The sequence below is a fragment of the Choloepus didactylus genome, chromosome 4 (genome assembly GCF_015220235.1).
Source record: "Choloepus didactylus isolate mChoDid1 chromosome 4, mChoDid1.pri, whole genome shotgun sequence".
NCBI classification, from domain to species: Eukaryota; Metazoa; Chordata; class Mammalia; order Pilosa; family Megalonychidae; genus Choloepus; species Choloepus didactylus.
In genome coordinates, this window is record NC_051310.1 from 37,206,047 (window position 1) to 37,232,167 (window position 26,121).

The 26,121-nt window shown below is 36.1% G+C and overlaps 2 protein-coding genes across 7 annotated transcripts in view; both read right to left on the reverse strand.

Annotated features, from left to right (window-relative positions):
- The window catches only part of PSEN1 (presenilin 1), a 105,908-nt gene extending 99,497 nt beyond the window's left edge, over positions 1-6,411 (reverse strand). The window contains exon 1 of one of the 3 annotated variants that reach the window (XM_037832361.1): positions 6,300-6,411. Coding sequence is in view for 2 of the 3 variants with exons in the window: in XM_037832359.1 (XP_037688287.1) it covers positions 3,694-3,794 (101 nt within the window). In the remaining variant the exon portion in view is untranslated. Of the gene's footprint in view, positions 1-3,693; positions 3,932-6,299 lie in introns of those variants that run through there. The other 2 variants (XM_037832359.1, XM_037832360.1) reach the window with 2 other exon arrangements.
- Positions 6,412-10,057: 3,646 nt separating this feature from the next.
- The window catches only part of RBM25 (RNA binding motif protein 25), a 62,761-nt gene continuing 46,697 nt past the window's right edge, over positions 10,058-26,121 (reverse strand). For all 4 annotated transcript variants that reach the window (XM_037832366.1, XM_037832367.1, XM_037832368.1 and 1 more), the window contains 9 exons: positions 24,848-25,070; positions 24,654-24,743; positions 22,523-22,596; positions 21,195-21,345; positions 19,143-19,467; positions 18,497-18,771; positions 17,841-17,939; positions 16,747-16,794; positions 10,058-13,715 (listed from right to left, as the gene is read on the reverse strand). In XM_037832366.1, the coding sequence (XP_037688294.1) occupies positions 13,623-13,715; positions 16,747-16,794; positions 17,841-17,939; positions 18,497-18,771; positions 19,143-19,467; positions 21,195-21,345; positions 22,523-22,596; positions 24,654-24,743; positions 24,848-25,070 (1,378 nt within the window). In that variant the 3' untranslated portion in view covers positions 10,058-13,622. The remainder of the gene's footprint in view (positions 13,716-16,746; positions 16,795-17,840; positions 17,940-18,496; positions 18,772-19,142; positions 19,468-21,194; positions 21,346-22,522; positions 22,597-24,653; positions 24,744-24,847; positions 25,071-26,121) is intronic.

A 26,121-nucleotide genomic window follows, 5' to 3' on the forward strand; every position in this document is an offset into this window, starting at 1 on the left:
AGTCAGTGTCCAAAAAACTAGTTACATTTTCTAAGTACAATAAATATTCAAATTAAATGTTCTGGCCTAAGCCTCATATACTGTTAAGAGTAATTCCACAGTTGAAACTTTTATGTTAGTGTAGCATTAGTGATTAGGAAACAGGGCAAAAATTACACTCTTCCTTTCCACAAAAACATTTAGAACAGTACCTATCACCTCAGCTAACCCGGAAATGCCACAAGATATCAAACAGAAAAAGTTGCAATCAGTTATATCTACTGGCTGCTCTGAAGTCTTTACTATAACATTTAAAGTATAGCTCTATAATGGGAAAAAACCTTAGAAATCTATATTTAATAATCTCATATGACCCCTCAAAAACAAAACAAGCAAGATAGTGTTAGCCGAATAAATCAAGGCAAAGGGAAAGAAAGGGCACTGACAGGCAAAATCAAAGTATATTGCAGTTACAGGTGATCATTCACTAAGAGTTTATTGACTGTCCCCTTACATGCAAAACTCAGATTTCAACACTGAGAGGATATGTTCACTTTACCCATTTTATAGTTGAAAACAATGTGGTAAAAAGACGTTAACTAACTTGCCCAAGGTCACACTTTCAGTAAGCAATGCTGCTGCTTGTGTAAAACTTAACCCTGCCTTCTAGGAGGTTACAGTAATGAGTACTGAAGTACAACAAAAAAAAATAATGAGTTTTATCACTAATAAAACTATGGCTTAGAAGCAAGTGTGATCTTAAACTTCAATAACTGGTCTAACCGTAAATTAAAAACTGAAGTACTAAAGTTATTCCCCAATATATAATACTAGTATTTCTTTAACAAAAAAAAAAAAAAAGATAAACTATAATGAGAATCTGGTCATTTTAATTTAAGTAGTTTCCATTTTTAGCATTATCCTTCTATGATCTGTTTAACTACAAGAAACCGTACAAACTAATCATACTGGAGCTTTCTCAGACAAATTTTGTAAGAATCATCAATAATACAGTGGTCACTTTAGCATATCCCAACACTATTTTCAAAATACTTTTCACATCCATTATTCCATTTGATTCAAAAAGAAAGAAGAGAGGGGGTAGGCAGGCAGAGAGAGAGAGAGGGAGGGAAGCAGGGAGTGAGGGAGAAATCCCATGAGGAAAGGCATCCACATTCATACAACAGGAACTAAGCTTCAGGTAAGGTGAAGGAATTTGCGCATCCTCCAGAACCCAGGCCTTCTATTACCCAGCCAAGTTCTTTTCCTTCCCTGATGCTCTGGAGATCATAATGCCAATGGATAGCCTTTCCTGGAATAGCTGTTACGTGGAAGCTCCGTAGGAAGCAGAGGCAGAGGTGACAGGACTAGTGAACAAACACTGTTGGTACAAAGAAAGGGGCAGGCAAAGCCAGATTGGATTTCAGTCCAGTAACAGCTGAAAACAATTGGTGTCTGCATTGAGAAGGTCAATGACCCCACTGTTCAGGCAGCCATGGCAAAAGACACTACATGCTTAGAGCACTGAGAACAAGAAAAGATAGCTGCTGGAAGTAAGGATCTTACATGCGACCTGGCTTGCAGACGGAGAGGAGGGCAGGAATGGAAGTAGATTCTGGTGTTTTCTCTCTCTGGCCACCTGCTAAAGACTTTCTAAGACTTACACAGCAGGACACTTGAATTCACTACCTTCCATTTCCTTTATCTCAAGATACTGGCTCAATCAGAGAAAAGGAAAAAGAAATCTTTCTCTGATGGTTTCTTTCTATTATAATGCATACAAAGAGATATACATAGGAAAATTACAAACAATCTCAAAGTTTAGATATGTTGAATAGAAAAGTCTGTGTGCCCAGAAAACTTTCTACCCACAGCACTGTTAAAAAGTTTCACAGGACCAGGGTTTAGAATGTAAAAATAAGTTGATTAAAAATCTCAATCAAGGAAGCGCAGGTAGAAAAGTACATTTTTGTCTCTCACAATATCCCAAGGTTAACAACTAACCCCAAATTCCTATACAGCAGGTAGAAAAGTACATTTTTGTCTCTCACAATATCCCAAGGTTAACAACTAACCCCAAATTCCTATACAGCATGGCTACCTGACTACTGATACCATTTTCCTTCTTCACTCTTGGAAATAAATGAGAAAAAAATTTGGATTCTACAAAAGTAAACATCTTCATAAGACTTGTTATCATGATCTTCTCCAACAGAAAGGGCTCGTGGCTTGCTCTAATGACTCTGGCCACTTGCCTAGTCTCTCGCTTAAGAAACTACCAAAAGAAAAATATTTTTTGCTGCCTCTGCATTTTAATACCAAGTTGTTTTCAAGTGGCAAAGAAGCTTGTGATTTATTATTTTTCCACAAGTGTATGTAACCAGCCTTGGTCTTCCTTTAATAGTATCTCTCTTGTCAGGCAGCCCAAATTCTGATTATATGGATAGGATTGTAGGATTCCAACAGTTAATGTAACCAAACTCTAAATTGCAGTCTATAATCAAAATTTTAAAATACTGTAAAACTTTAGGAATTACATCATGGGAAGACTCCTCTAATTTTTAACAGACTAGGAACAAATAATTTCCCCAGCCGTAGAAGAGGCTTTGTGAAACTAAGAGATGCCAAAAAGAGCAAGAATAGTGATATATTTTATTTGGTGATTTTGTTTTTCTCTTTCTGTCTCACTTCATTTCTCTGTACCACCTGTGGCAGATTAGATTATTATTCAGCAAATATTCATTCCCTCTCCTGTCATCCCAGGGAAGAAGCATACTTCTCTAAAGTGATGATGGGCTTGGTTTGGTCATTTGTTTGGCCTCACAGTAGTGCAGTCTACTACCCTACCTCGTGCTTTTGGGCACAATCACATGACTTGCTTTGGTCAATGGGATTTTAACAGATGTGGCACAACCAGAGACTTGAACTATACCTGTGCAATTGCTCTTGCCTTCTTGCACTTCTGCTGTAGCCTAGAGAAGAGCTTACCAAGGAGGGCCACTACCCCTTCAGTCCAACCCAAGAATGAGACTTGAAAAGCAGAGTTGCCCCAGATGACCTGCAGACCTTGTACCCTGAAGGAGATCCTTGAGTGAGAATAACTGCTCTAAACCACCAAATTTTCCAGAGGTCTTTTACGGATTATCATTGTGGCAACTTGTTTTTAAATAATTATGGTTATGTGGGCTCAGAGGATACAATGAAGAACAACAACCATGGACTTAAATACAAATTCAGAATCCCTTATCTGAATCCCTTAGGACTAAACGTGTTTCTGAACCCAGATTTTTTTAAATTTTATAAAGAAAAAATGATGCAGATCCAATATATTACATAATGCTCCCATAGGGTCTTAGGCAGAAACTCCAAATCAAACACATTAGTCTACAGTGAGTCCAATAAAAGTCTACAGTAAAATGTGAATAGTCTTAAATCACATAACAAAGACTAACTTGGCTCAAGTCAGATTTTGTTGTCAAATGAGTTAAGAAAAACCTTTCAATTCTCAGAGGTGTTTGGATTTCAGAATTGTGAATATTGGGATTATGGTTCTGTGTTATCAACATTTCTATAAATATAAAGACTTTTTCCTAAAGAACATTTAATTTCAATAACTCCAGGAAGAAGGTATGATTATCCCAAGTCACAGTATCAAATTCTCTTTGGAAATGGTTAGAATACAATTAATTTTTAATGAAAAAAATGACTACTTACATGTAATTAATTTGTAAATCATTGGTTATTACTCTGCACTGTCTTTTGCCTTGGATCACCTTAAACAAGAAACAGTGCAAGGCATTGTGAAAATCAAACATTAATACCCTTTAGTCAACAAACACTTGTCAGGCTTTTTCTACACACCAGAAAGGTCCTGGGTTTACTACTGATTCATAAATTGCTTCCGTTTTCATAAGGAGCTTACTATCTAGTGGGGAAGATAGACAAGTAAATTTTTATATTGATTATATATGGAAATATTTTGGATTGGGTTAAAAGAAATTATTAACGTTAATTTCACCTGTTTCTTTTTACCTTTTTATAAAATGTGTTTACTTAAAAAGTTAAATTACATTTGTGACTTGTATTACATTTCTATTAGATATCACCGCCCTAAATCTTTCTTCTACACCAGACCTAATACTTAAAATCCCTGACAACCTTGTCCTTCCTGAAGCTTCGCCCTCTTTCTCACTTTTGTGACACTGCACTATCGAAGTTCTCCTTCCATACCTAAGCTGGCTCTGCACCCTTCTCCTACCCCTCATTGTAAGTATTCCTAAGGGTCTATCCTTGGCTCCCTTGCCCCCTTACTTCCCTTAGGTGTCTCCTCCACTGCTCCAATGTCAATGGGCAAACCTATTTCAGTGACTCTCATGTTTATAGCTCAAGTCCTGTCCATGGGACATTTTCATCTGCTGGCACTTCACAAGTGATACTTCAAAAGAACGTCCTCATCTTCCTCTTTAGCATTCTTTCCTCCTAGCTTACTTTTTTTTTTTCTGAGATAGTCTCCTCCTTTCTCCAAGTTCAAAACCTCATGGTCAACTTTACACTTTATTCCTTGCTCCTAAACCAGATGCCCCGTCCTGTTCACATTTCTCCTTTCTAGGCCTCTACCACCAACCAAAATCAAACTTTTGTATCTCGCTTGAACTATGCAAGAGTCACCTCCTCTCTCTTACCCTCTCTAGCCCCCACTACCAGATTAATGTGTCTAAAGCAAAGCTCTGATTACAACAGTGCCACACTCAAAATACCTTTCAATTCTGCCTGGCATCCATAAGATTAAGGAAAAGCAGTAAAAGAAGTCTTTGAAAAGATCTTTGAGAATATACCCAAGAGAAATAAGTCTCTCCCTACAGTGTGGTATAATAACAGTGCTCCCACTGCAGAAACGGTGGGAACCTGGATCTGAGAGAGAGGAAATGGACCATATATGCCTTGGTCACAGGCAAATGTTACATCTTTCCTGCTAGGATGATACATCCGATCCAACTTCAACCATCCAGTTCTCCCAAGAATAGGAAAGTTGGGAATTCATGCAGCAATCTTGTTCTAGTAGCGACCATTAACTTCAAATTCAGTGATAAGTTATACCATTCAGAGGAAAGCATACCAGAACTGGAAAAGCCATCTACCTAAAGGCCAGGAATAGAAGGGGAAGCCAGATGATTGATGCCACTTCTCTGCCTATTTTTTGTTGGAGGCTAAGGAGGGGGTGGACAAAGAGGTCTATGTGCTCAATAAATCGGCTTTTTCACTGTAAGGGCTTATTTTTAAAAGGAAGCTTAAGTATGTTGAACTCTGCAGACGGGCCAGGGAGAATTGAAATAGGCTTTTTGCTGGTGACTGAAATTAGACACATACAGCAGGCGCCAATCTACTTTCTTCTTTTATCCTCTTCATAAAAGTTAAGTGTTCAGGCTGAGTCGCTGGACGCTTAATTTAAGACCCAGAGGCCCCTGTTTGTGGTACGCCCTCTGATTACAATGCCTTCCTTCCCCTTCAACTCCAAGATTGAAACCCTTCCACTGTAAAAGATAAGTCAAATAGACATTCTCTTAACCAGATCTGATGTCTCCTTGCCTCAAACTTCAGAGACTGTTACGACTTTACAAATGCTCTGCCATGAAGTATACTATTCTTACCTTCCATACTAAACCTTGAAGACTTTATTCAATTTTGTCCACAACAGGCCAACAAAGCTTTTAAAATTATTAAATTACCTCCCTACAAGAGAGACCTATTTAAAAAAAATAATCCGCAAGGGAAGAAAAAATACTGAAGACAAACGCAAAGCATTGTCCACACATGCTTCGTTACAGTCCCGATCAAGGCAAAGGCATCAGACTCGGCTTTCCGTCTCAAATGTGAGACAGGGAACTTAGTGCCCCTGGATTCTCGGGAACGAGGACACACTCTTAAGCACAAGGCGCGGAGTTTCACCAGTTGCTCAACCAGAACCAGAGCAAGGCGCTTCCTCTTTTCTCCTTCTCCACTCCAAGACGATCAATCCCGGCCCAAGGCACCTGCGCTCTGAGCCGTCTTCGGGAAACCCACATTTTCAGACCAAGATCCAAAGGGGAATCTCTCTTCGACCGGACCCCGCGACAAGCCCTGTGACCGAGAAACTGGCCGCCCCCCATCGTTTTCCAGGCGGGGTTCCTCGGCCCCCGCCCGGCCGCGCCCCGCCTCTCATCCTCGAGGGCACCCGCTCCGTAGCTCCGGCGGAGACAGAAAGCCGAACCCCGCCCGCGGCCCCATGTCTGCACTGGGTAAGGGACGCCTTCCTCTCCCAGGACGCCCCATCATGCACCTACTGTTTCCTCGCCGCCGCCGGCCGCCAGCCACCGACGTTTCTTCCCCAACAGCCGCTGTTTTGTTTCCGATGTGAAGTCGCGGCCCCCGGAGCTGCCTGTCCCAAACCCCGCCCAAAAGGCCTCGCCGGCGTCGTCACTTCCGGCTCGGGCGTCGTTGGCGGCCCGCCCGTCGGGGGAGGGGCGGAGCCTGGAGTTAGCGGGGCGGGCCCTTCGGCAGTGCCGGCTGATTCCAGGGCAGCACAGGGCTACGGCGGGCTTGTTCCGCCTGGTGGTCTCCCCGCAGAGTGCCGGCGTGGGTTTATCTCAGGGATTCGAGACTTCGTGAACAGTATACCTCTCCTGGCCCACAAATGATAGATGGCATCTTAAATTGAACGCTTCTTTCCTTTATCCAGTGGTTATTTTTAGTGTTTTCTCAAAATGAGAACCAGCTGCATCATGATCAAGAGACTGCTAGTTCAAATTGTAAATACCTGTGACCCATCCACCTAGGCCCACTGAATCAAAAATCTGGTGGGTGGGAAGACCTGAGAAACTGCAGTCTTCCTAGATGGTGAGCAGAAAAATGGGACTTTGGGTCTTACTTTTGGAACCCCAAGACCTAGCTATTCTTGTACACAGTGGGTGGGTCAGCAGTCATTTGCTTTTGGCACCCACCAGCTTTTCTTCCAAATTGCAGTGAAAACAGAACCAACAATCTTCAGCATCATACCACACTCACACATTCATCTGAAGGCTACAAACAACGAATACCAGTATGTAAATGCAAAGTTGAACAACAGCGAAATGTTGAAACTCAGGCAATCAGAAAACTGACAAATTAAGGATATATCGCATCTGGTCAAATTAATTTTTTTTTGTTTGAACCCCCCCAAAAACAAACAAACAAACAAAAAACACTTTCACATTCCTAGAGCATCAATTTCCGAATCTCTTTCCTATTCTCTCCACTCCCAATTCTGCCCCAATTCATCAACAGAGTCTAGGTTTTTATGTATAAGAACTTAACAGCAAAAGTAATCTTCCACTAACGGGGTAAAATTTGGCAGGAAAACTTTTTTAAAAGTCCTTATCTGTGCCCCCTCCTCACACATACACAGTCATTAAAAGATACACATGGGTAAGAATTTTTACCTGTTTGCTCACTTTGTTCGCTTGCATATCCCAAGTGCTGAGAACAGTTACTGACGATATGAGTGAGAAATTTGCAGTAGTATACTACAAAGCTACTCTTCCTGGAATCTCAGTGGTGAAGGGAGAGGAGACAAGATCCAGGGAAAGTCTGTTTTTAAAACATACCAGACTAGGGAAAAAGATATTGGAAATACTGAGCAAGGCACAAAAAACTGCAGATTAGACTGGATTGATGATGTTTGGTCTGCCGAGCCCTCTAACTTGGGGCTTGCCCTTATGAAGCTCATTACTGCTAAGGAGGCTAAACCTGCTTATAATTGTGCCTAAGTCTCCCCCCCCCCAAGTACCTCTTTGTGCGCAGATGTGGTGCTCTCTCTCTAGCTTACCCAACTTCAGCAGGTGAACTCACTGCCCTCCCCCCTACATGGGATCTGACTCCCAGAGGTGTAAATCTATCTGGCAATGCAGAATATGACTTCTGAAGATGAATCTAGACCGACATCGTGGGATTGAGAACATCTTGAGCAAAAGGGAGATGCAAAATGAAACATACTGTTTCAGTGGCTGAGATTTCAAATGGAATCAAGAGGTCACTCTGATGGGCACTCTTACGCACTACATAGATAATCCTTTTTAGGTTTAATGTATTGGAATAGCTAGAAGTAAATACCCGAAACTATCAAACGCCAACCCAGTAGCCTTGACTCTTGAAGACGATTAACAATGTAGCTTACAAGGGGTGACAGTGTGATTGTGAAAGTCTTGTGGATCACACTCCCTCTATCGAGTGTATGGATGGATGAGAAAAAGGGACAAAAACTAAATGAAAAATACGGTGGCAGGGGTGATCTGGGTGTTCTTTTTTACTTTTAATTTTTATACTTATTTTTAGTTTTTCGGCTATCAAGGAAAATGTTCAAAAACTAGATTGGGGTGATGAATGCACTACTATATGACGGTACTGTGAACAGTTAATTGTACACCACAGACTGTATGATGTGAATATATCTCAATAAAACTGAATTAAAAAAAAACCCTGCAGGTTAGAAAAAGAGAGCCAGGGGGGTGAGGACTACAGAGGGTATGGATGTATTACCCACCGTTAATTGCAGAAAGGTTTAAGATGGATGTTGCCATAAACTGGAAAGCTAGTGTCGAGGCAACCATGCCTAATAACCTTTTTTTTTTTTTTTCCTTAACTTTTGAGAGTTATTTGCTAGATGAGAGAAACAATCAAATCTTTGCCTTTATATACAAGTCACTGCCGTGTTTCCAATGGCAGGAAAGCAGAGTTGATGAGATTAAAATATTATCAACAGAGCTCAGTGCTTGACCACATTCTTGCTCTCTTCTAATTCTTTCGAAGAATTAGGATCTCCTTAGAATGAGAACCTACTTGAGATCAGGGGCTGGATTTATCTCATCCATCTTGTATTCCCAGCCTTAAATTTGGAATATGGCTGTCACTGTTCTATTATATCCAATTCCCATTTTAACCACAAACTTTGCTACCACCACCACCCCCTTGCTCTTAAAAAGCTTGGCTTAATAATGTACTTAATAAAATGAAAATTCATTTTCTAATTACAGTAACACACAACTCTTAACGTGAGTACTACCTTTACCAATACTGTAATATTGACAAAAAAAAATCAGTTTCTGGATTCTACAATGTAAGATGCTCACTAGTTCTTGTTATACAAAACGGGAAAAAATAATTGTTTAAATAACTTTTCAACTTCACAACTTACCTTTTTTGCTTACACAGATTAGCTCAAAAAGCTTTCTTTCTATGTAGGCATTTTATTAATAAGCACTTCCTCTGACCTTAGGGCCATACAGTATCTACAGCAGCACTGTCCAAAGTAACTTTCTGCAAACATGTTCTATGAACTATTTTCACTATAGTAGCCTCCACCTATATGTGACTATTGAGCATTTGAAATGTAAATCGTGCAAAAAACTGTATTTTAATTAGTCACGTGGCTGTTGTGACTACAACTGGATTTTTAACTTTAACTTACCACTTGTCACTACTAGTTACTATTTATTAGTGTAATCTAGATAATGAATTAGAATCCCATACAGGCCTCTAGATATCCAGGTAGAATAGACCAGGTGACCTTGATGGTCTCTTCTACATATTTGCTGAGAATCTTCCTATCATCCCTCTCTCCTCAACCTTGAAGTTAGCTGATCAAATCCGACAGTTCTTACAGTACTTTATGTTATTAGCATTTCTCCAATTATTGTAATTATTCCTTCTTCAACATCAACTATGAGGTAGTAAGAGGAGTTCAATTGTCTGTATTCATTTCCACCTAGCTTATAACTTGAAAGGCACATATCAAATGTTTGATAAATGTTCGGTGAATGAATATATATATATAATATAAACATACAATTGCAATAGAAATTCTAATGGTTAAGACATAGTAAGGTTATCCATTTAGGCAAAAATGGCCATGTCTTCTATACCATGAGCTTCAGAAGTAAACACACAAAAAGGAAGGTTTCATTTTTTAGCTCCCACTCTGTGCACAAGAATCTAAGAGTCATCAATCCAATTAACACATGAAGTGGCAGAGTAGGCAGACTTGGAATGTCATTTAATTCAAACAACATGGCTTGAAAAAATCTTTATTCATTTTTAATAGAAATTATCTTTTTTCCTGGGCATTTTAGACTGCCATTCCTAATGTGACCTTCACATGAGTCAAATAATGAAATAAAAAGCAAAATCTGTCTGTAAAATAAATATAAAAATGTAAGCATTTAAATGCATATAAACAAACATAAATACTTCAATAACTTACCACAATTACATTTCAAAAAATCTACCAGTTTATCATAAGCTCACTTTGGTCTAGAGAATGAATGTAATAGTAATACCTCCTGGGTTAAAAAAAATTTATATATATATATATATATATGCATATATGAATTTTCCAGTTTTCTTCTTGACACCTAGACTGTTTGTTTCTTTGCCTACTTGGGATTCTCCTCTATTTCCAGTGGCTTTCACAAGTCAATTTCATCCTCTATGGCTGAGCAAAACTATTACTCAATTTCATTTCTGGGAGTAGAAATTGGGAACATTCATAACTATTAGAGCTGGATAAACAAGCCTCATATAAACACTGTATACCTGTTAATATTTTATTTACATATTTAAAAAATTTACTTCATGTTAAAAGGAGAAAGTGATAAGTGTTTTAGTTCAATTTGGCCCTCAAGCCCACTGTTTTCTCAGCATGTCCACTATATCTGGATTCATGTCTGATTAATATCTGAAATAGCACTCTCCACAAAAAGAATCATTAGCTCCTACTATTAAACAGTTTGTATGGAAGCACTATGCTCAAATGCAGAGTAGGTAATAACAAAGAATTCTGAGAAAACGTTCTGGGGAATAAAGCCTAGACTACTACTAGGGTTGATCTCAGGCATCATTTTAGATTACTTTATGTTTATGAACACACATAACATGTACCTGTATATTTGCCTCAGAAAAATGTTTCTCTTTAGAAAGAAAAGTTGCACTGGTATAGTTTTAGAATAAAATAGTACTGAGTAGATACTTGAACTGCTTACTAATCAAAGTGTAGTCCTTGGAATCACCCAGAAGCTGGTTAGAAGTGTAAAATTTTAGGCCCCATTCCAGGCCTACTAAACCAGAGTCTGCATTTTAACAAGATCCCCTAAGTGATTCAAATGCACATTCAAGTTTGAGAAACACTACCTCGAATAACTTACTTTTTCTCTGTACAGATGTTCATATTTAGATTTTCAAGTGCTAGATCAAGAGTGGTTCTCAAGATTTTCATAGTTTTTATAACTCGAATAGGAAATATAATTTACTAAATGATTTCGAAACTGAAACTAATTCATACAAACATGGTAAAGACAATCCAGAAAGCCCAAGCAATTTACTATTTTCCCAGATATTAGAATATACCAGTTTATACCTGTCCAATTCTTTATATGCAATTCTTAACAAGAAGCTCTGAAAACCTATAGGTTTTTCATTAAGCTGGGTGGAAAACCTGACTTGAACTGACATGCTATTAGTGGTCTTTACCCCACTTAGTTGTGACGATCTCTGTTCTGCTGCAGAAATGTTACTATTTGAATTTGGGATCCTTCACACAAACTCTACTGAGGGTGCTATTTGCCCCCAAGGGTTTCATATAAGGAGTATCTCTAACTTTTAGTAGTGTTCTTTAAGTACAGTTGAAAGAGCAGGAGAACTCAAAGTAAGTGAAATTAAATCTACCCGAATAAACCTGCCTGTTAATATAGGCTAAATAACAACCTACTACAAAGCCTCAGAAGCAGAAACTGTACACTATGTTAAGAAAATATAGAGGTATAACCAACTCCTCAAAAAGGTCTTAGGCTGGGAATAGGGTACAAGTGGATCTGAGAAAAGACTAGTAAATAAATTTGTAAATGGCAAAAAGCATCTTTCTGAAATTTTTGGGAAACCAGAATTTAAGATATTTTAACACTAAAAAGGATAGTTCTATAGCTGTATAGATTAATCCAAATAAGTAAGGAGTAATTAAGGTAAATGGCCTCTTTGGCCTTCAGCTACCAATACTCATAAAAATCAAGTCCACCAAAATTTCAGTGCATCTTTTCAAGTTTTCTAGTATGCATTGCACAACTGCAACATGATGCCATTTATTTGACAAGATTCTGAAAGAATATATACATTTTTAATATTTGAAATATTTACACAATGGAGCAGTTTTGTGTTCCAATGTTAAGAACAGTATTTTCAAATGTCTTCTTAAGATGTAAAAAAATCTAGTAACCCAAGCTCACAGTTATGCTTTTCTAACAGGCCAATCTTTATCATTCTTTTAAATAAATATACTGATATGGAAACAGCTGCACCTAATTTGTGTAATCAACTGTTTAAAACATGTTACATTTTCAGGTAATTTTGCTCCTAAGTTCTGATCTACAATAAAACAGCTCATATGAGTCTCTAAGCACATCATCAGTATGTATTTCAACTTTGATGAGCAGAGGCAACTCAAAGTATGGGTGTGTGTACATGTACACACAAAGATACAAACTGTTCACAGAAAAAAATGACAGCAAAAAATTAGTGACCAGGAACTGCCTTAAAATGATTTACTTTTTCCTTAGAAATAAGATGTAAACTTTGTAAAGTACCAAGCTCAATTTTATTTGTTTTATCAAACTTTTCCTAGTGTCTACTATGGCCTAATTTTATCTTTGTTTTTAAAATTAAATATAAAAGGATTTTTTTTTTCACTTATGCTTTAGGAAGGAAGTTGTTTTACAAAGGGGTACAGCAAAAGTAAACCAAGGCCCAATTAATAGAAAAATGCATTAAATACAACTATGAAGAATCTAAGTATCTGCCTCATTTCTGAACAATGAAATTATTGGGGGTGGGGGGGTCACTATGATTTATAATCGCTTAAAAGAGAGGCTGAAGCAGCCAGTTGCTTACCACAAAAGAATACCATTATCTGAGAGACTAATAACCTAATTTTCCCGGACACTGGGGTTGGCACAGTATTACTCTTCCTTTATGATTCCATTCTGCAATTAGGAAATGTTTATGCGAGCCTTCCAAAGAAAATTAGGGAAATGTTAAGACTTTTACACATACATTCACACAAACACATTCATCCAGAAATACAGAAGGAATAGACTGTCTACTAATTTTTGCATTCTAATGTTAAATTCCACACCTTTACCAGGACTTGCCATTTCTTATCAAAGATGGATAATAGGTATGAGTGGTATTCTTTCAACTAGAATTGTTCGTGTGGGTTCCTATACAGTACAGTTCAACATTAAGTGCAATTCTGCAAAAGAATTGGGGAGTCATTTTAATATTTACAAGGAACAAATCAGCAGAACAAGATTATATCAGATAGGCTGTGTACAGTAGCTGCAGTTTATAAAACATACCAGTAATTTGTACCTGGTGAATATAAAGAGAACCAAGGCAGGACTCAGATGACTTTACAACACAGGGGATCAACAAATCAGAGGACCGAAAAAAAAAAAAAATTCACATTTTCTACATTAAAAAAAATTACAGGTCTCACAAATGTCTTTGAGGACAAAGAAAACTTCAAAGTCCTTTGAATGATGAGAAAGAAGAAATCTGAAATGGAGCTCTAAATGAAAAAAGGAGTTTTACTTCACAAGACCAATTTTCTTGGCTTCTGTTTCATATATCAATAATCTCCACATTTTGACTATAAAAACTTCTGCTTCTTCATCAAGTACCTAGAGGAGAAAAACAATGGAACACATGTAAGATAATCAGCAGCATCTCTGACAATAGTGACCAATACAAAAAAGGATTTTATCAATAAAAGACTTAAAGGAAATCTGTCTAATGTGAGAAATGTATTAAGTAATACATGTAAATTACAAAAAAAAAAAAAAAAATCATTCAGAAAATTCCATGGCTTACTTAAACACTGACACCACAGCATCTTTCTGACTTAACTTTTATTCTTTTACTCTTATTTTACCTTTACAGATACTACATTTATCCATGTCTGGCAAAACTTATTTCCTAAAGAAAGCAAATGCTTGTTATAAAGAACATAGTAATTTAAGCAGAATTAAATATACAACTATAAAATAACTTCAGTTATTGCATTTATCCCCCATAAAAAATCTTACAATTTAACATTTATCAAGCACTTATTATGTGTATGACACTGAATTAAACATTAAATGAGAATACATGTAAAGAACTTAATACAATGTCTGATATACAGTAAACATTCTAATGAACACTGTCATCAAACAACAGGTCAAGACCTATGCTGCAAGTAATACAGATTTAAGTACAAAATGCAACTAAAGTTCATTAATTAATGCAAAATGAGGAAAAAATACTACTTGCATTAAAAATTCAATCTCTTCATTCAAGAGACATATAGAGGGCCCAAAACTGATCTAACATTGGATCAATATGATTTCCTCCCACAGTGATCAACAGTGATCCACAAAATAATCAAAAAACCATGTAAGAGAAGTAAGCAGCAAAGAGTCAATAATACAGTATCAGAATGTTTCTATATATCAGACTAGATTAACACTGATACACAAAATCTTCACTGACAGTGAGTGACTGCAACTCTGCTAAGGCCAAAAATTAGCAGAAAATTTAAAAATTCCTTTATTTGGGTCTAACTATGACAACCTCTCTCTACACCAGGGATAATCTATAGAGAAGCTGGAAGCTTAGGGAAGTTCACATTTCTCTCCCAAAGATGGGGACCAATTTACACTTTTTTTTTGTCTAAGCTGGAGGCAATATTTGTTTCACAAATGTTTTATCAGGTTCTAAACAATAGCTGCATCAGGTTGGCTGAGCAGCAGAAAATGAATCTCACCTGGCTATAGACATCATATAGGGCCTGGACAAAAAAAAACAACTGACCTCCGAGCTCCTTTTGGTTTGGAAACCCACTATGCCCCTCACTGCCCTCCTTCACTGCAGTTCAAAACGCAAGTTCCTCCAGTCACCTATTATCTCATATTCTATTTCATGTTTCTTCCTTTCTCTTAACTCATCTTCACTCTGCCCCTATTCCATTCTATTCTAACTATCCTTAATTTCTTTCATTAGCCTTTTGATCTCCTCACCGAAACCTGTTCTATTCCCCTAGAACACCAACTCTGTAGCTCTTTTAGGTAGTTCCTCACTCCCAATGCCTTCATTTCTATATTACAGGAAGGGGGAAATAACTGGCAGCATTCTGATGGCTCACTATTTCTATCTTCAAAAAACCCAGCTCCACTGAGATTCATGAATTCTCACTATATACCACCCTTTTCACTCCAACAGCAGGTATCTAGCAATCACCTGTTCCTCCCCCATTAAATGAGCACTCTGTCATCTAGTTCCATTACTTCTCTCTAATCCCTGTTCCAACACCCAAGAATTTCAACACCTATGTGCATGACCCAGGCTTAAAGTTAATCAACATCCCGAAGAATGATATCAACACAGCTCCATAAATCCTCTCCCAATGCCATCATCTGGACTTATCCAGCACTATATTCTTAAATTTTGACATTCCATCCTCTGACCACAACCTCTCTTTCCATTATTTTTTTTTAATTCTAATACACCTTTCATGACTTAGCTGGAAACACCAGTCCTTAATTCATTCTAACCACCAGCTCTCTTCTTGTATAACAGTGACCCCTTCCAAATTGCTACTTTCCCCATTGCAACTTTCCTCATCACAATTAAGAGACATCACAGGTAGGCATAAGAAATTAAACGGGAATTTTGGGGGTTTTGCAGAAGCTGCAGATAATATGTCAAGGCCAGAAGACAACACAGAAAAAGTTTAGGAACTCCCAAATGCAGAAAATATGCATATGTAACTCAAATTTTACAAGTACTGTAAACACCCACAAAAGAAAAAGAAAAATTCAGACTTCTCTGGTACGAAGGGAGAGCCAAAAAATTTTACACAGATTTTCCAGATCGTGAGATGTGACACCTAAAACCCATGATGTAGAAGGGATAACTATATTCTCTTCTCTACCTAGCATGGAGCACAGTACCCATTATTTCCATCACTCTCTCTCATCCTTGCAATTCTCTTTCCGATCCCTTTTTTTTTTTTTTTTTCCTCCACAAAAATCGCAATGTAAGGTGAATGCAACCATAGACCCTACTCTAATACCAAAGGAAATACAACTGGCAATTTGGTGCCTAACTAATGACCAACAGACACCTGCCCAAGGACAAAATGGTTATACTATCTTCACGGCTTGGTTGAGACGATAATTAGTATTTTGCTTTCTCTAACTACCCCTCAGTTACAATCAGATGTTCTAGATCCTATTCTCTAATCCTATGATTTTTTTTTTATATACCTCCATTCTAGCAAGTATATTATAGTATTAATACGTGTACACTTGTCTTCCTACTAGCTCTTCAAGGGCAAATGTTCCTCCTTTTATGCCCTAGCACCTAATGCACTACTCAATCCAGTAAGCATTTCATAAATGTATGAATAAATCCAAGATTTATTTTTATGCACACAAAGCCAAAGGAAGGGGAGAGGCAACTGGCTTAAAAAAAAAAAAACAACTCTAATTTTAGTGTTGTGTGATGATATCTTGCTTTGGGTTGCTTTTAACCTCTTAATGCATATGCAAATTTTAACTCAGATCTATAAAAAGAAAGATTCTGAAACTAACATAGAAAAACAAATCAAACTCAGAAGCTACAGTCTGTTCATATACATAAATAATTAGTAATAGTGAATTTCTAACTTACCATGGCAACATCGTCTAAAATGCTCTGAGGTGAACTGTGAGCCATAACCTGGTGGGGAGGAGGAGAGAAACAAACAAATAATTGCCACTTTGAAAATAAACAAAAAATTAGCAATGTTAATCAAGAAACTTTAAGGTACAAACTCTCAAACTGCTACGGGAAGTTCTTGTGGCTAAGAAACCTTTCTATAAATCTTGTAATTCCCTAGAATCTCATGAACTTCAATGGAAGGTTGACAGCAAAATTGTGGGTCCTAATCACTATAGTGTTCTAATAGTCTTCTAATTCAAAGCCAGAACTCATTTATATGCGTTTTAATGCTACGATAATTATAAATGGAAGGGGTAGTCTAAATGTGCTCTTTCTAATATGAAGAGTAGTACTGATGGAATGCAAATAGTTATATCTTCAAAGAATATAATATTCTACTATATTAACTGTCTTATTAATGTTAAGACTGCTTCCAGGAAACAATGGAAGGACATGGTATGCCTTGGTGTTTAAATACACAGGTTTCACAAGCTTAGCGCTAATATTTATTATAATTGATCATATAACTTTGGCCAAGACACAATGTCTCATTGAGCCACATGAGGGATAACATTAGCAACATATACTTAAGGTTGTTGGGAGGTTTAAAGGAGATTAAGTTCTATAAAATGCTTACTACAGTACCTGTCAACAACAAAGTCTAGAATACAATAATCAATAACCACTCACTTATGATATGGAGGGGGCTATTTTCCTCCACTTCCAAAAGACAGTTGACTGACAAAGGGGTTGAGGAGACAAGCTATAGTTAGGCAGCATTCTAATCATTAAAACAAGGGTTTGGCATGGCATTCTCTGGGACAGGAAGAAATAATAATTGGAAGCATCCAGCAATTTTGTCCTCCTTGACCCATGAAATAAAAACATGTGGTGGTGGTGGTGGCAGGGTTTGAAAAGGGATAGAGGGGCTTATTTAAGCAGCCCTGAATTAGTTAACTGAAATGATCATGGACTTGGCTCCACATGATTTTTTATTTTAGAAAAGTATCAAATATTTAAAACTACAAAACAAACATTAAGGGTAGAAGGAGTAAAAGACTAACCTTAGAACAAACAAAATCAACTAATGTAGCCTCTTCTTCACCTATGTATTCTATGATTTTCTTATTAATCCATGGTCTAATTCGCCGTTCCATCAGTATCTACAAAACAAAGTATGGTTAGTGAATTTTAAAACTTTAGTTTTTTGTTACATTTACTGAAGCAAATAACCTCAGAAATTTTCCTGAGACTTACTCACAATATGTTTATTTAAAAATTATACTAAAATACAGACTATCACAACTACTTACAAAACCAGACAAATCTCAGAATAAAGTTTAAATGTGAGGAAAGGTATGAAAATAAGGCATCAGGCAAAGCTATGCGACTAGAGGGATTTAATAACACACTTTCCCTCTGGGGTCAATATTAACCTAGAATCCTTAGGTTTTACCCTAATATACACCTGAAGTAAGGACTAAAACTGAGATGTACCAAAGTATAATTATTTGTTTCTAATATTTGAAGACTTCAAAGGAGTTCAAGGACCACCAAGAATTTTCCCTGTCTAACTTCCCTGGCCATGACATTTCCTTTGTCAAGATTCCAACCATGCTATGATCCCTACTTATTTATTATGAATAGAATCAAAAGAATTTGCATGCCATATTCAAAATCATTCCCAACTGAACATTATGAAATGCAATATGCTACTCACAGAATCCACAATAGACCAATCAAGGGGATAAGCAAAGAGCTCAGGTTTCGCTGTAGGGATTTTCTCAATAAGACTCTTTATGTGTTTGCGCTTTTCTTCAGTGTTTACAGTGCCTTTGGCAGCATTTTTATCATCTTCACCATAATCTAAGGGAACCAGTTTTCTTTTCCGGGGTACATCATCACTGTCTTCATCCTCAAATTTATTAAAGACACTATCTACAGGGAGTTTCTTCCTCTTCACAGAATTAGGTTGACCAGGACTATTGGAAGCACCTATAGTAAAAACAGAATCTTAACATGGTGACAATTTTCAAATATTGTATTTTACAACCCACCATCCCTCAAAAGCAGTGTAAAATAGAATACTTTCACAAGTCTCAGAGAAAGGTCCCAACTGTAAAAAAATAACCCACTACTCACAAGTGCTAGAAAATTTAACTTTTCACTTCTTCTCAGAACTTGAGGCAGTTGCACATATAGGAAGCAGTAGTAGAACTATGAAAACAATCATGAGCTAGAAAAGCATTTTTGAATAATTCTCTTTCTACCTACCAAGCACCATAAATTTATTTTCATTATGGTAAAATTTAGGCATTTGTAGGAAAAAAGGAAGGCAGAAAGGATGGAAAGAATTGTTAACATACCCAGTTTAAGACTTAGTCCTATTTTTGGCCTATGCTCCTCAGGTTGTTGTTGATCAGGTGAGTTTTCGTGAGGAATAATAATTCCACAGGGAGACTCATCCCCAGGAGTGTTGGGGGTTGCGTTCCCACTGGCAGAGGAAACAGATGGGGCAGAGCTGATGGGCCTCAGTGTTGGTTTGAGACAGGGCTTTTGCTCTGGCTCTTCTTCCTCTTCCACAGGTTCTTCTCGTTTTTCTTCTTTTTCTTGCTTTTCTTCTTCCTCTTCCTCTGATTCTGGTTCTTGCTTTATTTGTGGTTGTCTGCGCCTCTCGGCCTCTTGTTCCATCTATAATCCAAAAATAATCTGATTTTAACTTGGAGAGACTGTAACTATACTCAATTCAACTTTCTTTTTGTTTTTCACAGCCCTAAAATTTCTACTTCTCTTTTTGATCAGGAATAACTTAAATACTGCCTGTTTCTATACTCAGAAAAATTGAGTAAATCTAGAATATATTAGGTACAATGCCAAACTTTAAAAACTATTTTGTATCTATTATTCTTCAGAGACTTATATAGGCTCTTCAGAGAACAAAGATTACACTGTAGTCTCCTGAATTTCTGAAGGACAAAGTATATTTTTGTACTTTAATTTTAAAAATTATAAAACTAAATGTTTTACTTTAAAACATTATAGACAATACATACAAAGGCAACTCAAATCCTCAGTCTGGCCATGCAGTATCGTCTGTTCTCTCTATATCTTCACTGAGACTGGTTATCACTTTTGTAATTCATGAACAATAGGAAAAGGAAGAAATAGGTAAGAGAAGGAATTTTGGAGTCATGGGCCTATAGCAAACACCCCATGAAATGATCAAAGATAATAAAAAAAAAATACAAATGTGAAAAAAATTATAAAAATAGGATGAATAATCAATTTTTCTGAGTATTTAAAAAACAAATGTAGAAAAATATATCTAACTACATAAAACCTTAAAATTTCTGCATGACATAACACCATCTAAATATCCAATTCACAAAGGAAGTACAAATGGCCAATGAATAATCTATAAGGTATTTAAACCCATTGGTATTCTGAGAATTAAAAATAAACACCCCTACTCTTAAACACTACAATGGTAAAGATTAAAAAGACCAACAATATGCCATGATGGTGAAGACATGGAAGGACATATAAGGGCTATAAACTGGTAAAATCCGGGTGGAAGATTGTACTTGATTTAAAGAGCTCATTAGAAAATAGCAATCCCACTTATAAAACTTTTGTGTGAGGAGGATATAAATATACATCTGTGATAACATTTAAAAGGTTGTTCACAACAGCATTTATAATAGTTGACTTATATATAGCTATAGTTGATATATATAAGTATATATAAGAATTTAGATGGATTTTAATTTCATTATCTTTTTCTTTGTTGTCTGAACTTTCTACTTACTCGTAAGTATTCACTGTAACAAAATAAAGGAACATTTTGAAAAGCAAAAGGGATATGTACATGATCTCTGCTAACCAAAAGCATATAACAGGTAAAAAAAATTATATGAAGAATTCATAATATTAGATTCATGATATGTATTAAAAATTAAAATGACACACTATTCTTAAATGCAAAAATAGGGTATGTCATGTCCTGTGATTGTTTCTTTTTCAAGATGTTCATGAAAACATCTTTATTTTTGAAACATAACATTTGTGATGAAGTGAAAGAAGGAACTCAAACCACAAAAAGTTTTAAGCATCAGAGCAAATTACAGTAAAGACAGGTTTCTAGCAAGTTTAAGACATTCCTTTAACTTAGGTAAATACTTCACAGAAAACAAAGGGATAAGACATATGTAAAATGCTTAAAGTTACAAATCAATCAATACTGATGATTTGTGTAAAAAGGAAATACTAACATCCATCCACAAAATAGCAAGATAAATGAAGCATAAAGTATATTTTTCTCAACTATAAACAAAACTGACAGCAGAGTTGGCTTGCTTAAGATTATGAGGTAACCTTAAAACAAAATAATTATGGATGTTAACAGACAGTTATCTCACCCTTTGGAGCTCTGCATCTGGATCTGGGTGTCCTTCTGCCAAAAGGCGCTGCCTGATTTCCTCCAACTCTTCCTTTTCTCTCTTCCTATCCCGTTCATCTGCTTCCATTTCCTTTTCCCTATCACGCAACCTTTTCTGAAGAGCACTTCCCCTGCAAAAGTAAATCACAGGCCGCATTTAATATCCATATCATCAACTATTTCACATCTCCAACATCAATTGTCATCAATACTAAAAGCTGCATGCAAAGAGACTGAAGACTATCTGCTCTCTACATGTTAGTGCTTAATAAGTAAGCACTGCCCATCTTGTCATTTATCAGCATGCCTTGTGCTGAAGTCACTAGAAAACAAGCAGAAAGGTAGTTTTCAGAGGAAAGAAGAGACAGTTCATTTTGTATCTGTTCCAAAGGGAAATTCCCCTACCCCCAAGACATAATTTGTCTTTTCTTCAATGCCAAGCTGTGAAAAACTAACATAAGTAGCATTAACACCACTAAGAATAGTTCTCTATTCTCAAATAATTATTTCCATTGTGGAAAAATCCCAGAAAGAAGTAGTGTGTAATCAATAGAAAGGAGAGATTATATCTATCAATCTATTTAACTAGCAGTTCATTACATCTCAAAATGTTCAAGTTATGCACTGACTCTTTATGATTTTGTAACATTTCTACATCAAAGTCAAATCCTTTGGCACTTTCAATTAAGTTGCTAATTCTAGTGTTTTGACTATTTTGGCTACCGTATTAAGTTAAATTTATATAGTAAATGTCTTCACTTCATGCCTGCATGTCAGACCCTCTAGACACCATTCATACCATCAGGGAACTTACAGAGCGAACTCTGAAGACAATTTTATGTTAAGTGCTAGGATAGAAGTAGTTAAGAAATGCCATGAGAACAAAAAAGATGAGAGAAGGCAGGCAGACTCGCATTTCACAGTAATTTATCAATTTTTTGTTTTGGGGATGTGTGTGGGGTCGGATGGGTCAGGATACTACATATCATTCCCCAAATCCTTGAAAACAAAAAGTTTTAGGCAACCGTAGAGTTACAAAAATCAGTCCTATTTAAATACACTGAAGTAAAAAAAACTGCTACACTACTATCATTGGCATTTCCCCAAAAAAGATGCAGAGAATTATTGATCATTTTTCAACAGCTATTTTTCCTCCAGAAAACAGCATATCATCAGCTATAGGGTGATTATGAGATGGAATTTGAAGATTTCTCTTTTTCCACTTAGTGAACTTGTACTCTTTGGTAGATGAGGGAAAATTACACCTAACAAAAAGCGAAAAGTATAAGTTTATAAAAGCTTCTTTACCTGTAATATTTGGGATCATCTCTATCATCATCATAGTCTTCTAAGAATTCCTTTAGTCGTTTAGCTTCTTTTGCCTATGGGGAAATGGACGAAAAAGTATGCAAAATTAGCATGAAAAGTCATTTAGATTATCCCTCATTCGTTCTTGAGAACAGATATTTTTCTTATCCATATCACTTAAACTCTATATAATTCTACTTCATATATTAAGCGTAAATCATATTAGATACCCTTTATCTTTTACACGTAAAACAAGTCAGATTTATGAGACTCACTGATGTAACAAAAACCACATATAGTGTTGCTACAATAAATATCCTCCCTGAATAAATTCTTCAAAAAATAGCAATTGTATTCTAATGAAACCCGGGCATACCATGAAACAAAATTGTTAACTGTCTAAAATAGGCAAAAATATTTTAAATTTCATTTTGTAGATAAAGTTACAGGAGGTAGTTTTTTTTATGAAATGTAGGATTAAAAATTTAATTCATGTTACCACACTTCAATCTGAAGGTAATGACTCCTTAACTAGAGTAAACCATGAAAATATATGACTGTCTTACTCTAATTCTTGGAATTTCAGATACAACAATTATCGTATCTAACAACTATGCACAGTAAATTATGATAGGTTTCTACCTACAGTAATTACAACACATTCCATTTAATTCAAATGCCACCTCTCTATAATAACTTCCCCAAGCTAACCATCTATCTCTATAAAGCCCTCCCCCAAAGGCAGAATTAGTCATTCTTTCTACGCACACCCAAAATATTTACAAACCAACTTCATGATACCCTAAAGACACACTTCCTGTCTAGAGAAACCCCCATCTCCCTTGCTATAGTACCCAGTGTTTCCAAAGTAAGGACCATTAGTCATTCTTTTACACTACCACAACAATGTGCACTCTCAATTTGTCAAACAAAGGGACAGATTGTTCAGTGGCAGTGACAATACTTATGAATATCTAAAACAATAATTTGTTAAAGTATGGACACAAACAAGAAAAGTACATGATAAAATATATACAGAAGTTACTATTCTTGAGCAGAGGGGTAGAAACCTTCACTTTTTACTTTATATCCTTGTGTTGCTAACTTTTTTAATGAGCAAGTAACTGTTTACATAACTGAATATTTTTATCTCCTAAACAAAAAATAATAGAAATTTTTCACTGGAAAGGTTTCAGATTTACAGAATCATTTCAAGTTACTCCACAATGTTGTTGATGGCAAACATCCCTTCAAATAATTATATCATTTGCTATATTGTTCTCTTGCCTATTTTCTAATCTGGGGATGAAAAAGAAATTCCAGAATGGGAGCTACAGGGAAATTTAAATAATCTTAAATAATTGCATGACATTAGAGTATCTAATATCCGGAAATCCCATACTATCTATTGCTGCACATGCCCTTTTGGTTACTTACAAAACTTCTCTGTATGTCTCTGTTCAAAAGCTATTTGAACAAGCTTTCTAACGTCAGTGAAGTTTTTGGAATAATAATCTCCAAACTGGAGAAAACATGGAACATACTGCTGAAGAAAATATTATGATGAAATACATTTTCTTTTCATCATTTTACTCAGTAAAAACCTATGGCAATCACTTCACTGTTACAGTTTATTAACAAAGGAAATGGAAAAGACAAAATCCATTTTAACAATTATCATGTAGTTAAAAGAAAGGATAACATGGTAAAATAAGGAAAAACTATAATTTGCAAATGCTTTATAGACAGTAAGTTTGATTTGCTATAAAAAAGCAGAGTTCTTCCCACATTATTTGCTTCATCCAAATGCACTGCAATTATACAGAACAATATCAAAGCCTCCCCAAATTCAACCAACTTTGCAGATGCTAAATCAAAGAACATCCTGTATATTCTCATTTCTCTACATTTCACTATGACAGTTTACCAAAACTGTACAAAGAATGAAAAATAGGAGGGAAAAAGATTTGAGTACTGAAATTGTCTCAATGTTGTCTGAAATGCAAAAATTAAATTATCTATGAACAGGAAGCATACAAATTTTAATTATCAAGTTACTTCTAATTAACAGTAAGGATTTGATATGAATCTTATCTGCGAGATTGCACTTTAAAAATACCTAGAATCTTACCATTTCTCTTCTTCTTTCTTCTTCTCTTTCAGCCTCTTTTTCATATTCGCGGGTTTTCTTTCGTTCTCGGATTTCCCAATTCTTAAGACGCTAAAAAAATTGTCAAAGCTTTAAAATGCTATACAAAAAGATCTACAAATTTTGAATAACCTGCTAGTAGCAGGCTTTAAATATACAGGCATTTTTAAATTTACCTCTTGATATGCAGCTTCTTTCTCTCGGAGTTTTCTTTCTAGTTTTCTTCGTTCATATGCATCTTCTTCATCTTCTTCTCGATCGCGTTTTTTGTCTTTCTCTCTTTCTCGTTCCCGTTCCCTTTCTCGCTCTCTCTCTCGCTCCCGTTCCCTCTCCCGTTCCCGTTCTCGTTCTCTCTCTCTTTCCCGCTCTCGTTCCCTTTCACGGTCTCTGCTCTTCTCTCTGTGTAGACAAGAGATTTAAAAAAATCTGTATATCTACTTTGTTTTCCTTCAAAACAATCACAGAAGGAAAACAACATACATTATGAAGTAATACAAACTCACACAGAATTAAGCATCTGATTTCCACAAAATTGTAAACTTCTATGCTCGTCAGAAACACACAGAATTAATTCCAGCCCCAAAATTTGAATTACATTCTAAATTCAATGTTAATGCTTCTTGGTATCTCAGAAAACAAATAAACTGGATATAATTATTATAAAGGACTGAAAAATGGTTGTGGTTCATCAAATTCTGAAATACTACACAGACAATTACAAAAAGATAATTCCCAAAAGAAACATAAAAAGCTACTAAACATGTTAAAAGATATTCTACCTCACTAGATCAAGGGATATAGTATTGGTACAGGTTGTGAAGAAAACAGCATTTCAGCAATACTTAGCCAAAGAAAATAAAGTATGACTGACCTGGCCAATCTATTTTTAGGTAGCAATACTTGAATAAAAATACAAATGTTTATTCTATCATTATTTTATTAAAAAGATAAACTGGAGACAAGCTAAAGGTCCATCAAGAATAATAGCTAAATAAATTATGGTACCATTCACGTGTGTTTATTTCATGTGTCTAGGTACTAAAAAAACTTAGGAATCCTATACAAACTATTAACAATGGTGAGCCCTGGACCATGAGAAAGGAAAGCTTCTATGTTTATTCACTTCTCTATTATCTGAATATTCTATAATGAGGATATATTTATATGGAAAATTGTAAAATGCAAGTTAAGACTATCTATGGTATGACACCATTTTGTTTAAACATGAAGCATATGGCGGGATTGACAATGCCTTTTTGATCAAAAGGAGAAAAAGAAAGGTAACAAAATAAAGTCTCAGTGGCTAAGAGATTTCAAACAGAGTTGAGTGGTTATTTTGGAGGTTACTCTTATGCAAGCTTCAGCCAGAAACCGCAAATTGCCACAGTGTGATTGTTCTATAAACCCACAATTTCTCTAATAAAAATTAAAAAAAAAAACACTGAGGTAT